A 17,374-nucleotide genomic window follows, 5' to 3' on the forward strand; every position below is an offset into this window, starting at 1 on the left:
CAATACATGGATCTGGACAGGAGACAGATTATGGCACTGCAGCCCGAAGGGGAAACACGGAACAGCAGGTTGCAGGGGGATCAAGAGAAAGCAAGAGAAGCAAAGCACACGCTCCTTAAAGGGGATGTGCAAAGGTGTTTCGAGCATTCTTTTAAACGTCTTTTAACGTCTTCTGACGATTGACATGATTAACTTGTCAAAAAACGAGTTGGACGCATGACATAGTTTTGATGTCTTCGATACACTCCCCCAGCGTTCCCGTAGGTTTTTTTTCAAACATGAAAATCTGTTGTGTAACAAATTTTCTTAGACCCTTACTGGACAATTCTCCCGGATAAGCACGCCCACGTGTCAACCTGCCAGAGCGAGAAGAAAGAGCACACCCACGCGTCAACCAAGGAGAGTGGGAGAAGGAGCATGGGCACACATCGACCAGCTGGAGCAGGAGAGAGAGATCACTGCGTTCGCAAAGTTCAGCTGTGTTTCTTTGTTCATTGCGTTTCGGTGCGGAATGTTATATAAACCGTGGATATAATGTTGGATTTGGAGATCCTTTGAAACTGATCGACTGAACTGAAACTGACATGAACCGCACGCGGTAAGGGAAACAGAGTCATATGTCTGTGTTTAGTTGGCAATGGGTGCGCACATGCTTTAGTTCTGCCCATTTTTTAGACAATATTTAATATAGATATAGTTCGATAGATTTTTTTTGAAGCTGTGACTGCTTTGAAGCTTCTAAAATAAAGAATGCATAACTATGATTCTAAGATGTAGAAAGCATGAAGCAGGTGGATTCATACTTTTGACCGGTGGAGAAATAGCCGAGCACACGTGGGCAACCATCTGTTACTGTGCTCATGGTTCTGAGTCAATATGTTAATACCATAACCGTTTCTGAATGACCTGTTGTGCACTTAAGTAATGTGAAAGGGAAAAGGTTCGTGTGGTTACACAGATGCACTACAAAGAGAAGCTAGCAAGTACACACACCTCTCATATCCGCCTGTCCAGAGCGACTGGAGCCAGAGTTCTGCCGTGGCATACGCAGCGACGTGCGCAGTGGAGCCTGTCTCTGCTCATCCAGGTATGCAAGATCCTCCAGGTGTGCTGAACTGGTGGCTAAAAGAAAGAGTTTCAAGATTAAATCATTTGATGAACTCTTATTTATCCTACATTCATATTCAACAGAGGTACACATCACCATAAAAATACAGTCAACATACATTAGTTATTTCCTTATTCCTCCAGCCATTTGAATAAGATTAAATATAAAAATATAATAAAGCCAAAATATTCTAGCAGTTGTTATGTGGAGCAGTTTTGTTTTCGAGCAGTTCTCACTGAGATTAATATACCAACACATTTTCCAATCAGCCGTGTCCCTCCATACTCTCAGATGACATCAGAACGTCTCAATATTTACTTGCATATTTTAAATGGCTTGAAGTGAATGAACAGTTGACATCTTTACAAGCTGGCACTCACAACTATAAAGGTTATTTGGGTCACGTTTTACATGAAACTCCTAAACTGAACCTTTTGTTTGTTGTAGTAATACAGAAAGTGACAACAACTAATAATATTAAATTAAACATATTAAACAAAAAAAGCATTACAAGATGTCAAAAAACTATACTCCCTTACTGTGAGAATAATATGGTAAAATAATAGTATCAGATTGTCATACCATTATATTATAATCTATATTGTGGATAGAAATGATACAAATATATGATATTTACATCTCTGTGGTTCTTTTAAGGAACTAGTGACTCAGTGGTTAGAGCATGGCGCTAGCAACGCCAATGTCATGGGTTTGTGGGTAACAAAATGAATAGTACAATGCAATGCAAGTCGCTATGGATAAAAGCGTATGCCAAATGTGTTAATGTAAAATGTACAAAAGTATCTAATATGTGTGTGACAGTTCGTGTTTGTTTAGCCTATGTGCGGCTATTAGCTTTCAGGAGCATGTGGGCATGAATTTGAATGTTTCTTTTCCTTTGTTAATGAGGAGAAAGTGGAAGACCATGAGAGGAAAGTAAACAGCAGTTTGCTACATGAAAATATCAAGAACACAGTGGGTGGCCAGTTAATTTATCTCGCTTCAAAGCAGCTTTGAAACCTGCACAATGACAACATTAGCTAACACTAGTGTGGCCACACTAGCATGAATGCAAAGGCTGACTGGACATCAGTCCAGTTCCCAGTTGGTTACACGTATTGGTTAGGTTAAAAACATATTTGGGAATGTCTTTTCTTTAGTTTTAAGAATTTAATCTAAAACAGACTCTTAACACGCCTAATGTCTCACGATACACGTGTAAACAATACAACTGTCTGTGTTGAGCATCTGTGGAACATACACCCAATAATATAACTCCTGCTTTGGGACAAAGCCATGGCCCCGTGATCGGACACCATTTGCGAAATGAAAGAGTCATTTGATATTCTGCTTAACAGCTACAAACGGTGTCAAACAGGATTCAGAACAAATATAAAAAAGCGTATATAAATATAAAATCTTTATAGTTATCGTTCTTGGTGTGAATACACCTTAAGTTCAATTATTTATTAGTTACACTCCAGGTTTTGATATGAGGAGATGCAACTAGGATTCATAATAATAAACATTCAAAAACAACATTTATGTTTTTATTAGCATTATTATTTATAGCGTTATGGTATATTGACAAAAACTATGGTTATAGTAGTAATTTTTTATGTGTGCCACTAAACAAAAGCATCCACACAAGATGTTAAAATGATCCCAGTGTTTCTCTTCCACACCCAACATTTGCACTGCAGACAGTGTGACTAGCTTCAGTGTCGCTAAATTTATGGACGCTCAAACTGCGTCACTTCGATTTTACAGCCCACTGTGGCTGTGGACCAGGATGCCTTCATGCATTTTACACTGATGTTGCGTTTGCAGTCTCTAAACTCAAAACATCAAATACTAATGATGGTGAAATCTCATGTTATTGGTGACGTTTGTGAAGGCGAAGGTTAGGAATCGAAAAGTCCTTAACGTGAAACATTCAGCTAATTCGTCTATTCAGATTTTGAAAGAGATGGGTGGGAAAGGCAGAGGAAAACTCATGTGTGAGGAGAGTAAGAAAAGAGAGAGGTGGGCATGAGTAAAAGAGAGATGATTTAAAGCAGAAAGATCATGTCACTTACTCAATTCACCCAACACTCAGATAGAATGTATACTGCAGACTGTAAGTGTGGTAAGACAGTTTTGGACATGGCTTCTGTCTCCGCAGGGGAACCTGACCTTTCTGACTCCCCTACAGGTTTCTGTGAGAGCACTTAATGAAAGCTTCAATCACAGAGCTATTTAACCAGTGCCAGCATCCCTGCCGTATGAACCCAGCGACCAGCACGACCGAAAAACTGCTGCGATCTGCAGTACTGAAGAATTGCTGTAAATGTTTCAAATTCATGCTCTGGATCTTCTAATAGAAACTTAACAGCATTTTCCATGTTATTCAGAAGATGAACCAGCACTATAAAGCAATACGACCCAAGATGTTTCAGATTAACTTAAAGGGTGCAGGCAAACAGAAAACGACTTTAATTTGATTCATAGCTCTACTCACACACACCGGCAGTCAGGACGTATTTCACAGTGTTTACCTTCATACAGCCAACAAAGCCAGAGATAGAGGAACAAGTTAAGCATTAGTGACAGAAGTGCACCATGATTCATCCCTACTCTTCTCATTCTAATATTTTTAATTGCGTTGAGGATTTATTTTAATATACGGTAACGCTGTAGCATAAGGTAGTATTTGTTAACATTGCTTTACACTAACGAACAATAGACAATGCTTTTACAGCCTTTATTGAAGTAGCTTCAATTTTGGAATTTAGGAAGTCAAGTTTTAACAGCAAACTTAGTGAACATTTATATTGTCAAAAACATTAATATTAACAGTAATACTTTAATACTGTATTTTTAAACTAAGATTTTTGAAAAATGTAGGAAAGCAAACAGTTCTGGGGCACGTTTGACTACCATTGTAATTTTTCCTACTCTGTGTTCGTCAGTACAAAGAACTTAACACACATTTGGAACAAATCGAGAGTGAGTAAATGAGTGAATTTTATTTTTGAGTAAATGAGTGAATTTTATTTTTGAGTAAATAAGTGAATTTTATTTTTGAGTAAATGAGTGAATTTTATTTTTGAGTAAATGAGTGAATTTTATTTTTGAGTAAATGAGTGAATTTTATTTTTGAGTAAATGAGTGAATTTTATTTTTGAGTAAATGAGTGAATTTTATTTTTGAGTAAATGAGTGAATTTTATTTTTGAGTAAATGAGTGAATTTTTTTTTTGAGTAAATGAGTGAATTTTATTTTTGAGTAAATGAGTGAATTTTATTTTTGAGTAAATGAGTGAATTTTATTTTTGAGTAAATGAGCGAATTTTATTTTTGAGTAAATGAGCAAATTTTATTTTTGAGTAAATGAGCGAATTTTATTTTTGAGTAAATGAGCGAATTTTATTTTTGAGTAAATGAGCGAATTTTATTTTTGAGTAAATGAGCGAATTTTATTTTTGAGTAAATGAGCGAATTTTATTTTTGAGTAAATGAGCGAATTTTATTTTTGAGTAAATGAGCGAATTTAACAAATACAACCTCATTGTGAAGCGTTACTTTATTAAAATATTTCATAAATGTGATTGTATGTTATTAATATAAATTATATGCAACGTTTTATTATCCTGATTCAAAATTTTAAATGTACAAATAATTGTAAAGGATTTTCTAAGACTATAAAAGAGGTTTTAATAGGTTTGAATTGTGAACACTATTACTTTGTACTTCTATCACTGGGTGTGTAAAACTCTGAAGATACCACCATTGTTTAAAGTGATCTTGCTGCTATCAGTCATCCTCGCATCTTTCAAAACCTGTGCATGACTCTTTCTTCTGTGGAACACAAAAGAAGATTTTAGAGAAATGTTTCTGTGGTTTTGTGTCCATACAATGGAAGTCAATGGGGGGCTGTTAAGCTAACTAGCATTTTTCCAATTGCCTTCCTTTCTGTTCTTCAGAAGAATGAAAGTCATACAGGTTGGAAATGAAAAAAATTGTCATTTGGGGGTGAACTATCCCTTTAAATTGTTACGTCTCTCTGCAGGGAGAGACCGAGCTCCACATTCAGCTCACACTTAGATTCAAAACCAGGAGCTGAAATGGATCATAAAACATGGAGAACAATGACACAGATGTCCTTGCTTAGCAGTATCAGGGCTTCACGAGGAGCTCGGATCCGCTCCGGAGCTCAAATGGCCCGTAAAGCTCAGAAGAGGGGCACGACGCTCGGTCTCAGAGTAATCACTGGCCGCCTTTAGTGACCTTGACATTTGAAGGCAATTGGAAACACGTGTCCGTTGACTTTTAGGGTCTGGTTAATGTGGGATAGTTCCTGTCTCTGGATTTCACCGTTCAGCGTACAGACGTGTTCAAAGACCCTCAGCCGAAAGGGGCTTCACACAAAGCAAAGTGACGCATGAAAGATGAATGTAAGAGCTTGTGCTGGAAAAGATTTGAACCTTTGCTCAGCAAAAACCTGCGCCAGTAAATCAGCTTTATGTCAGTTTACTGTTAAACTGGGATAAATAACATGAATGTTAAAGATGTACGGGGCTTGCGCTTTTCTCCATTCAGTGTAACAAAACAGGTGTCTCTTTTTTAAAATCTGTAATCTGTAAGAGACTTACCGGCCACAGAATTGGGGCGGGGCATGAGGTAGAGCGGTATGGAGTGGGCGGAGTGTGAGACGGTGTGTTCCAGGCTCCTCTCTGGGATTTTATTGAGGCTGTATGTCGAGGCGGCCATGTTTTCGTCCACACGGTACAGAAAAGAGTCCGCGACCATTGATTTCTGTGCATGCCAGAGTTTCAAACTGCCCCGTGAGCTTTCACTGTGTTTACCATGTTCAGCATTCTCAGAGTAACTTGTGAGTGTTGCTGCAGGACAGACAAATTAGAAATATTCAATAGATACTCAACCATTTTAGTCATTTTAGTCACAAAGGCTTTGCCCAAAAGCTCACAGTTTGCAAGCTCTTCACTGTAACTTTACAAAATTAGATTTACAACATATAGTACGTTTGTACAGCAAGGAAAGAAACCCAAACCAGGAATGTTACTAGTAAAAGTCTTAGTCTCGAACACAAAAGGTTACCTATAATGCCGCTGTCTCGGCTCTCTAGCGTGGAGGTGGGGCTTGTGATAGATCCGTAAGCACAGTCGCGGTTGCCCGTGTTACCTAGGGCTCCGGCAGGCAGCGTGGAGCAGGGGCTGCCAGGAGGAGGAGATGCTGTGCTGCTAGCTAAGCTAGAGCACGGGCTGATTCTCTGGGTCATGGAGATGGCCTGAAAAACAGAAAAGTGAGACGACATATGAGAAACAGACAGGAAATAGATGAATAAAAGAAAAATCGAGCCATTGTCGCTACTGGCCCCATTTTTTGTATATACTGGTTGGATTATAAATAGAAATGCACGCTAAATTATCATCCATATCGGTTTCGGACGATAAACGATGATTTTAATGTTATCGGTATCGGCCCGATAATAAAATTTTGGTCGATATCTTATAGCCGATAAATCATAAATATTTTCCTCTGGGTAAACTTCTGCTGGATGCTGCTCACAGATAAAATACAGTGCAGTACTGTCTTTCTGTCGTGATCATTCACTTACTGCTATTAGAAATACATTGTTGACAGTATGTAGATACAGAATTTATGAATGTGTAAATTATAGGAACAAAAGCATATTGTTTGAATCAGACTGCTGTCTGAACCCTTTCTGTCTTGAGACCTGTTAAACTTGTGGCTATAAAGAAATACAAAATGTACATATTGGTGCATCCCTTATTATAAAGAATCTGTTGGGATGGTGTGGAGTAAATGGGACGGCTGTTAAAAGTATATAAAAGTTAAAGGCAGAAAACCTTAATATTAAAAACGGTGATTGTCAACATGGTGTTAATTCTACAAACATTATAATATTGGAAATAATTCACCCATGTACATTTTTGTCACATTGGTTACAAACCATTTTAAGTGTCATTTATTGACCAAAAAGGAAAAACTGAAATTAAACTAAATTAAAGATGACTTTGACTAAAAAAAGCTATTGCTGTTATCGTGAATTGTTTTGGACACAATAACTGTGTAGTGAAAATGTGTTTTTGTGACAGTCCTAGCAGATACCACAGTGTTTCTGATCCCAATGCTACTCGAGAGGAATTTTCCCTGCTTTAAGTTAATGCAGGTTGTTTTTAATAAAGAAACATCTGCTAAACAACTTTGTAGCCATCTTATTAGTGGGAAACAAAAAGAGGTCTTAAAACTGTATTCATTTGTGTAGTTACTTTTACAATACGCATTGTTCCACATCCCCCTTGCAGGAAAAGAAATTTAAGAATAGGGGTGTGGCGAGACACTTATCACCACGAGACGAGACACGAGACTAGGTTCACGAGAATGAGACGAGATCTTTTTACTTTTTCTTTACAGAAATCTCTATATGCTTTTGCAAAGTGCTTTTCACACTGTCAATCCTCCTTCCTCCACTGACTGAACCCTCATAGCCTTCAAAGAAACAGTTAAAACTACATAAACACATCATGTTTTATGCTTACATTGCATATAAGTAAGAGACAGATGATCTGTTTTTGAAGAGGTTTGACTGTAAATGTATTTAAAATAACGTAATGTGAACTTAGTCAGCTCCATCGCTGAACAGCCGTGCGCCGCACGCTCTTAAAGTATTACTGGCAGAGCGAACCACCGTAAACACTTGTGCTTATGCACGAGGCGCTGCACTCGCGAACGTTGAAACCCGTCTGTCTAGCGCGTTTGGTTAATCCTGTTGTCGAATGACCGGGCCGGTCACTGTTCACACATACATTGCAGTTATTAGAGTGTTCTGTACAGTAATGAAAACAGGTCACACCACAACAAAATGTGCACTCAAATATATTTTGAGGTCAGCAGGTTAATTTTAGGGAGCATATGCGATTAAAATGATCGCAAATTCGAGCTCAACACACCATCATGCCAATTGCATGAGGAAATTGTGTTCACATCGGATCTCGCAAGATCTCATGCCACGATTATTTTTCAAGTCATTATTATAGATACAAATGCTATATTTTCAGTTTTCTTTACAATATTAATAAGAAAACTGTAAATCACATAAAAACTACCTATTTACAGAAAAACTGATAGCCCGGTCACATATAAATATTTCTGCATGGTCAGTTTAGCACTGCATATTTGAGTTCCACTAGGGCAGCGCCACTGAATGACTTTCACACACAAAAATGTCCACAGAATCTGCTCACTGCTATATAATGATACACTGCAGCTCCACATTTCTGCCAAGTACTGCATGCTCATGTAGAATTATTTCTTTTTATGGCTCGAGCTGACGAATTTTCCACCGTGATTCAGTATTATGTAATTCAATACACTGCTATTGACATATAAATGACAGAACTTTACATTTTAGCTCGTAACCAAATGGAAATGGAGTGAAGGCGGTGTGTTATTTGGGGTTAGGAGTTTGGTGTGGTGTAGTAGACTACCATCTACAACGAAAAAACGACCGGGGTGGCATATCATTTTGCTTCTAGGGACAAACGAAGTGGAAAACAAAGACACGGAAAGAATGATGAAAGAGTTGCGGCGATAAGTAAATGGGAATAGAGAAAAAGCCGAACTAGAAGGAAAAATGTATTTAGGCCTGGATCTTATATACTGTAGTAGAGTAGTGGATGGGCACTCATGTCTACAGCGAGGGCCATTGATGACATCATGACACTGGATATGAACATTTTCTGTCTAGAAGCTGTTTTACAGCAAAACATCGATTTATGCCAAAAATTGATCTAAAAATCAATTGGGTTTGAAATGACAGAAGTGACATACATTTTCATTTTTGGGTTAAACTAGGGTTGGCTAGAAAAAAACATATTTTCACAATGAAAAAGAAGCTGATCTTAACCATAACCAGGACTCCAGAACTTCCCATATATGTATAATAAGCTCAGTCTATGACTCTTGTCTTATTCAGGGTTGTGTGGGAGTGACTGGAGATTCCTCCTGTGCTGGAAAGAAGTGGCCTTTTGATGACCATTCTCGCTTGGCAGGAGACGTGCACTAAAATAGCTCAGCGGAGGTCTCGCAGTAGCTATAGCCAGCTGTGGATGGCATGAATCCTTGTGTTTTGCAATACATTCTTGAGCTTGGCTATGTGTTGGATCGATGAGAACACCTTCCACTGATTTTTAACCAGTGGAACGCTGGAAAGACTTTTGTTGGCTTCAGATGTACTGTATAGTGCATAATATTGGTTTACTTTTTAATGTGACTTATGTAATATTTCACTGTACTTAAGTACCAGTGTATAGTTTGGAAAAACCTATTGTTTATTTAGATTTTTCCACCTTTTAGAATAATAGTAAACTCATCAAAACTGTGGAGTATGATAATTATAACAGTAGGGATTATGTTGTGACTTAAAGCATCTAAAATAAATCCAAACAATGTTTAATTTAGCATCTTATCCTTTGACAAGAATTTGCTAAATCATTCTCTTGCCATTTTAAAAGCCAGCTTCTTGAGGTCTCATCCTGGGAAGCTTTAAAAAGTCTATTGAAGGAGTTCCCAGTCTATTAAGGGCTCTTATTGGCTTCCAAGTCATCAATTTCCAAAATATTTTTGAACAAAGGTTTTGTTTTCAAGTACAAGAAATTTATGTTGCTGTTGCCACAATTATATTTGGTCTCAAAGATTTTTAAGATCATGAGAAAAATGTCAGCGTTTCAAACCTTTTGATTGCTACTGTACATATAGACAAGCTACATTAAATTGTGGCTTGAAAGATTTCTAAGCGCTCCGAGTCTAAAAGCAGATGTTCACAGGGGAATTCTGGGTAAGATCAGTGCGGACTGTAAATATAGTAGCAGCAGAGGTTCAGGCACTTTAACAACGCTGAGTCTGCCTGCGATGCGCCTAGTTAGGCTCAAACTGCAAGACATTGGTATAAACTGCTGGTGTTAATCTGAAGAAATATTTGGAGAGAGAGGTGAAAAGGCGAGCCGCCCGTCAGCAAATTTGAGATATATGTTAATTGAGGAAGCAAATTCACATTTAACTGGATGTGCAATTAAAAAAGTAATTCATATAACCATTTGAACTAATAAATGAGATAAGAATAAACGTTAAGTATGATTCAGAGACAGAGACTGGATGAAGAAGGCAGTGGGGTGCATTAAATAAGATTTGTGTGTCTTTGGAGTGTTGGTTCCAACCTGGGGGTCATCTTGTTCCTCCATACCGTACTGAGTACCACCAGGCCCTTCGCTCAGTTTGTCCCCTAGCAGGAAGCCCAGCCGCGTCATCAGTGTGTTGGCTGCCTCGTCCACAGATGGAGGGGGACCCAGTTCCTGGCCTTCCTCTCCTGTGAGAATACAACAGAGATGGGTAGAAAGCTCCAACTTTAGGCATTAAAGGTTATGTTTTGGTCTATCGGTCAAGTTGTTCCTGTCTGTCTCTCTGCATACAGAACAAACGCACGCAAAATTCGACATCACATTCAACCAAGGCTCATACTTCACAGTCATTGTGCATACACAAAATGAGCCATGACATTCCCTACATCTGAATATTTCTGGTCTGGAACATTTCATTCACAGAAGCAGCATTCCATGACTCCATAATTTCATAATCTTTGGAATTTCACATTGTCCCAGTGCATAAGACTAAACCATGGCAGCCAATAGCACATCCAGACTCAGCACCGCATACCTGTGGTTTATTTTGAACCGCTGTCTCCAAATGGCCCGTATGAAAGCATGCTGGCCATTGCTGCAACCAAGGCATCCATCACTCCAGTTCTTTTGCACGGGTTTCAAACATCTACCTCATACACATTATCAAAACCAACAGATAAGGAAGCGTGAACTAACCCAGAAGCCTCAAACAAATCAAACTTCAAAACCACCTGCAAATCCCCATCACTGTAGGATGTCTGGGCGTCGGAGAGTTTCTGCCTGTGTAGGTGAGGTGTCTGAGCCCCAAGAATCCATGCGTTCACAAATACACGCACACACTAACACAGACAGACAAAACACTTCACAGACTTCAAAGACAAGAGGTGTCTCACGGTGGCTAAATCCACAGTGAGAAGAGCTTTTTAGGGATTAGGCTTTTTTATCCATGCATTTCACCTTTCGCAAGCATAACAGAAACGATCAGACTGTTTAAAAGAAACAGACGGAGCAGAACAGCTTTTCCCAGAAATCGAAAAAGCCACAGTACCTTTGCGGTACAGACCTGGCTTACTGTCAATCCCCTGTCCTCCGAGACCCCAGATTCTTCTCGGATAAACAAAACACCTCAGGCAGAAGGAGCATTACCTTTAGAAATGTATAGTTACAATAGCTAAAGCACAGATTATTTCATATGGGTACAATTATGTTTCGGTAAAATGTACCACAGAAACTTTAGAGACCGTCTGACATAAGACAAAAATGTTAAAAAGCTTACATTTCAGAACAGACATCTGATATGACCGAACGAACCCTGGACATGAAAGACCACCGCAACTGAAACATGCACGAAATGATGCAACGCAATGCAACTGAAACATACTAATCATGCTAACAGTGAGTTGCTAGCCTCGACATCAAAGGGAGGAAAGTCAACTATGGAAGGGATGAATGTAAATAATTTTTTATATTCTAAAGGTTTGTTATATGTTGGATCTTATAGTCAACTAATGTTATGTTTGCAATACGCTGTACATACACAATAGCGTCATTATTTATTCTTTTGGCTACTTCCAAATTTTGTTGTAGTGAAAAGTATTATAAAAAAAGCATCACCTCTGAATAACAATATTACTTTTCTATTTAAAATAACCAAAACTACAAACGGGGTTGCATGCAGATGCAGATGTCAACTGGAACTTCATAAAAAACACAAAACACACCCCCTTAAAGGAACAGTCCCTTGGTGAATGTCTCTTTCCTTGTGGATCACCACACGCTCACTTAACAGAACATTAACATGCAACTTTTTGTGTTTTCGCTTTCTTTTCGTAAAACAATGCAAAGAAATTGTGAGATTGAAAGATTGTGCTAAACCATCTGTCCTTCTATTTCATTTTCTAACCAAGCATTCCTCCCTCATTCCCTGTACCTTGTAAGTTGTGACACTGTGTAATAAGATCAGAATACCACTAATGACACCAGCAGACGCTAAAATAGCAGCATGGTGGAAAATTCTCCGCATTACAAGCAGCGAGTCTACGAATTTTGTTTGTCTTTCGCTTGCTTTTTAATCCTTCGACCCAAAAACTCTCTCGTCCACAGATGGTAAAAAAAGAACTCTGGATGCTTTTGTGAGTGTGATGTGGTTGCAGAAATATGCCCATTCTGAACTGATGATTCACTATAAAGCAAAAATGCCAGTGAGGGAGATTTAAAAATGTGCCGGAGGAACAACAAAAAACTCAAAAGCATTCACATACCCGAGGACCACACACACACACACACACACACACACACATCTGATGGCACAACTGTAAACACTATAATTCATACACATCCACTCATATAAGCATGACACTCAAAAGGGCAGCCAGCATAGCATGCATCAGTGCATGTCTATAGGAGAGATGGCCACTTATCTGATGTCAGGCAGACCACAGGGATTGGACTTGTGTGTGTGCTACATGTGTGTGGGCGTGAACAAGTAAGCTTGTGTGTTTGTGTATAAATATATACACATGCAAAGGATTTGCAACCAAGTATTCAAAAGTGAAAGTTTGATTTATGATTTTTAATCTGTCCCATTACTTTTGGTCCCTTAAAAAGTGGGAGGCACATATACAAACTGTTGTAATTCCTACACCGTTCACCTGATTTGGATGTAAATACCCTCAAATTAAAGCTAAAAGTCTGCAGATGAAGCACATCTTGTTCGTTTTATTTCAAATCCATTGTGGTGGTGTATAGAGCCAAAAAGATTAGAATTGTGTCGATGTCCCAATATTTATGGACCTGACTGTATGTGTGTGCGTATGTGTGTGTGTGTACATGTGTTTATGTACAGTATGTATGTAATTTCAAACATATATTTGTGTGATTGTATGCATGTGTGTTTGTTTTTATGTACATGTATGTATGTATGCATACATACGTAGGCATCAGCAGGAAGATGTACTATGGAATGCAAGGAAAAACATTAATGATGAACGGGTTCCCTCCAGCTGAGATCAAACAGGTACAAATCCTTTTACTTTTCTTGTAAAAGTTATAGGGTTCACATAGCATTAGTAAATACACACAAAAAAAACCAAACATGAATGAGTATACTGGCCACTAAAACACTAATAATGTAACAATAATGCACAGCGAGGAAAGTGTTCACGTGTACCCGGCAGTTTTGTCTATTATTCAAAAAACAACAACAATGACGTCACCAGAAACCTCAGATGTTTACGTTGTACATCTCGCCTGTAAAGGTCCCACGGGAACTATTTAAAGTTCCGCTCTTTAACTCCACAGCAGAGCAAGAAAATCGGCTCCGCTTCCTGTTTCTGACCCCCACGGGGAGACCGGTCCCACGAGAAAACATGCTGTTTGCATTTAACAAAGGCAAAAACATAATCACAGCATGGGTTTAAACCTCGTTGCCATTCCTCATGTTGCTCCTCCGCATAAAACCAGAAGGGAAATGTAAGTGGTTCAAGAAGTGAACGTGCTGATTGGTTCCGAGTCAAACGTGTGACTTATAGCCCCCTAGTATGCAATGCTACGCCATTAAAATTTGAGCAGAAATCACTGCGGCATAAAGGCAAGCGGTGACACACAGCCTGTAACAAACCGCAAATGCAAAAAAGCTGCTTGCGAAGCAGAGACTATAAAACTCAGCAAAAAGGAGGAAAAATTGAATCGTTCAGCATCTAATAGCAGGGTTGCAATGAAAGAGGCAGGCAGCTTAATCTAATAATTCGGATATCATTCCATTGCCTTTGGCATAGAGTTTCCTATGCCTGTAAAACGCTGCATACTGCCACACTAAACTAAAGTGCCTACAATGACTGAGTTCTGTCGTGGGCACACATCTCAGTCCCTCCAGGACTGCAACTGTACAACGAAATATGAGTGCCACTGACACAAAATGTTTGTTCTATACGTGCATATATATTATTATATGTATGTAATATGGATTGTATGTACTGTATATAATATACAATAGACAGAGAGAGAGAGAGAGAGAGAGAGAGAGAGAGAGAGAGAGAGATGGAGATATTAATGGGGGAAACCAGACACCAAGAACAATCGGATGGGCTAAATTATCATAGCCCTCAAAGCACTCTAAAAAAAGTCCATGTCCGAAAATAACAACCCGAAGCTGTTTTGTGTTAAGCGAGCTCGCAGGGAGGAGAGGACGGCTGTACGATGACAGGGTGGCTGTCTAAACTGGGCGGCACATCTAACAAGCCAAGACCCAGGCTGCAGACCGGCTGTGCTGGCGGTTTAGAAATAGAGGGCGAGAGGAAATAAAAAAAGTGCAACAAAGGGGCTCACAAACAAATCTTGGCTAAACAAACAGGCCAGTGCAAGTCTGTCATTGTGAAACATTTTAAGCATACAAAACCATGAAATCAGACTGCAGTGTGATAACCTCGAGTCTCTATTTTGGAATTTAAGAGCGAGTTAATCAAAACTGGTCCTACTATAATGAAATCTACCAGATGTTGCTCCATTTAGCATTCAACCATAAACCTGTTTTAGCAGCTTCAAGCTTTTTAAATGTACACATCTCAAACACATTAAAATTCTCTCATCATTTATTTACTCTTATGGGAAAACCTGCTTTCGAGTACTAAAAAGAAGATAATATGAAAAACTTCTTGGTAGTTTTGTGTCCACACAATGGAAGTCAATGTTGTTTGGTTACCAACATCCTTCAAAATATCTTATTTTTTTGTTCTGCAGAAGAAAGAAGGTCATACAGGTTTGAAATTACATAAATGTGAGTAAATGATGAAAGGATTTTCCGTTTTAGGTGAACCAACCCCTTCAGCTTAGACACAGATCACAATAACAAAGTACATTTTAAACAATGGACATTCTAAAAAAATCGACCACAGCAAAATTGTAAAAGTGATCTGCAGTGGTCGCACGGTGGTACCGGTGATGATTTTCCTCTTTTAGTGGATGACCAATCTTCTGAAGGCCATGGTGACAGCGATCGATCAAATCCTGATCACCCGATCTCTCCCTGCCACCATCTCACACCATTTACACCCCAGCCATGCATACATCTCATTTACTTTCAAATATCTCCTAATCGAGATAGATTACACCTCAGGCAGGCCTCCAGTCCGTCTCCATCATTCTAATTGACACTCAGCCCATGTGGGATTGCCACGTTTCTATGCATCAAAGGTGAGGAGTTGACACGAGCGATATTGAGGGAGGGAATGAGCCATTAGCATTTCACAAATCTTATTTGTTCATAGGAAACATGCTGGTCTGCTTTTTTTCTTTCTGTATTGATAAATTCAGCCATGACTGCTGTTGTCCACCACCTCAAATCCATTTCTTCAACTCTGATCTTGCACACTTGTTTAATATCTTCAAATAAGACCTGGATCAAATCTAAATAGACTTGATATACATTCCCAACTTTGCGTTTGGTCCTCACCTTTCTCCTCTTCACCATCTTCCTTATCTTCTCCTTCATCCTCATCATCATCATCATCATCATGATCATCTTCCTCATCTTCTTCGTCGTTCTCTACCTCTCCCTCCCAAACATGCTCCCCAAACACTTCTCTCTGTCCATCTCTTCCATCTCCAACGATACCCTGTGCGCCTCTGGGACTGGTGCAGCATCCCGACTGCAAAAGAGATTGATCCGACAAGCTCAGGCTGGTGGTGCAGGCCCGAGATGTACAGCAGAAGTGAGACATCCACTGCCTGAAGAGCGAAGAGGTCCGACTCGAGCGCTTCGCACCTAGGCCGGCTCGTCCCGTCCGGTCGTACGGCCGGGAGCGCTTCCTACTCTGCCACGTGCACCTTGCCCTGGTCCCGGCACATGCCCGCCTAACCGTTGAAGCAAAATCCATAATCCAAACAGGTGGGTTAGCCTGCCAACAGCTGGGACCCAGTACCGCTGAGAAAGGGCGAGAGCGGAGAGCTCGATCCAGCCGTTGCAGGGTCCATGCGATCGCAACAACTAAGCAGAAAATGAGCCCTGCTTCTTTTCTTCTTCAAAGTAGTTTGTGGCTGTCAGTGAACGGGGAGGAGAGGACGTAGACGGCGGTTTGGTAGCTCTGCTGAGCTTCAGAGAAACCGCTGGCTCGAGCTTTAACAGAAACCATGAGGAGTCTGCAAAGTCGGAGTCCAAACACCACAGAAGGAGGGAGGGAGGAATGGAGAGCGGCAAGAAACCACTACACCAATCGTTTTCTGGTAAACGCAGTTAAAAATGTTGGAAGGACATGTGTCGCATACAAACACGTGAACCCAAACTGAATTTTTAAACTGTTAAACAAGAGGGCCAGAATGGAGCAAAAGGTTAGCCTTACCAGCGGAGAGCATTTCCAGGTCAAGAACCTCAGCCAAGCCAGCAGCGACTGAAGGCTAAAATACACTAAAGACTTTTGCTCAGATTTGCCCAGAATTTCAGTATGGGCTTGTTGCAGAAAGTCTGTGCCAGTCTGCCGATTTGATCAGTTAGTGTGTTTCTATCTTGAACTTTCAAAAAGTCTGCAAGTGTATGATGTCTAGTTTAAAAAAAAATCTGATTTGAAAAGTCTTGTAGTGTATTCCAGCCATGAGGACAGCTACTGGAGTGTAATGGAAAGGTTCTCCAAAACAGATATCTTTCCTCAAGAGCGCATGCACAGACTGTAACATCATCAAGACACAGACGGAGCCAGAGATACGAGAGCCGGTCAGGACGACCCCAAAACAAACAGAGTAAAAGAGAGTGACAGGCAGGAGTGAAAGAGAAAAACAGATGGTAATGCTTAATGAAGTGTGCAAGGCTGGGGGTTGGATTACGCTGTTGTTGGTCAGAGGCACGGGGCGGTTAAACTAAAGGGCCTTAGGTCAGTCCTCTCTGACCCCTGTGGCACCAAGAGACGTATTGTATTGGGGGAAGAGTGTTTGAGATGGTCACGTATCGTCATAATACCAAGATGCACAAACCCTCATTTCTGTTTTACGTGGGCACCACCCCATATAATGCAGTCTGTAAATAAAACAATCCAAGAAGTATTACTAAAATAGAATAAACACGTCAAAGAAGCATA

The 17,374-nt window shown here is 39.8% G+C and overlaps 1 protein-coding gene across 1 annotated transcript in view; it reads right to left on the bottom strand.

The window, feature by feature from the left end:
- The window catches only part of tanc2a (tetratricopeptide repeat, ankyrin repeat and coiled-coil containing 2a), a 104,967-nt gene that overhangs the window by 16,853 nt on the left and 70,740 nt on the right, over positions 1-17,374 (bottom strand). Inside the window, exons 5-8 of the mRNA XM_079456585.1 lie at positions 10,350-10,498; positions 6,208-6,397; positions 5,742-5,990; positions 994-1,122 (exon numbers count right to left, since the gene is read on the bottom strand). Of these exons, the coding sequence (XP_079312711.1) occupies positions 994-1,122; positions 5,742-5,990; positions 6,208-6,397; positions 10,350-10,498 (717 nt within the window). The remainder of the gene's footprint in view (positions 1-993; positions 1,123-5,741; positions 5,991-6,207; positions 6,398-10,349; positions 10,499-17,374) is intronic.

This window comes from Barbatula barbatula (assembly GCF_947034865.1).
Source record: "Barbatula barbatula genome assembly, chromosome: 5".
Taxonomy (NCBI): Eukaryota; Metazoa; Chordata; class Actinopteri; order Cypriniformes; family Nemacheilidae; genus Barbatula; species Barbatula barbatula.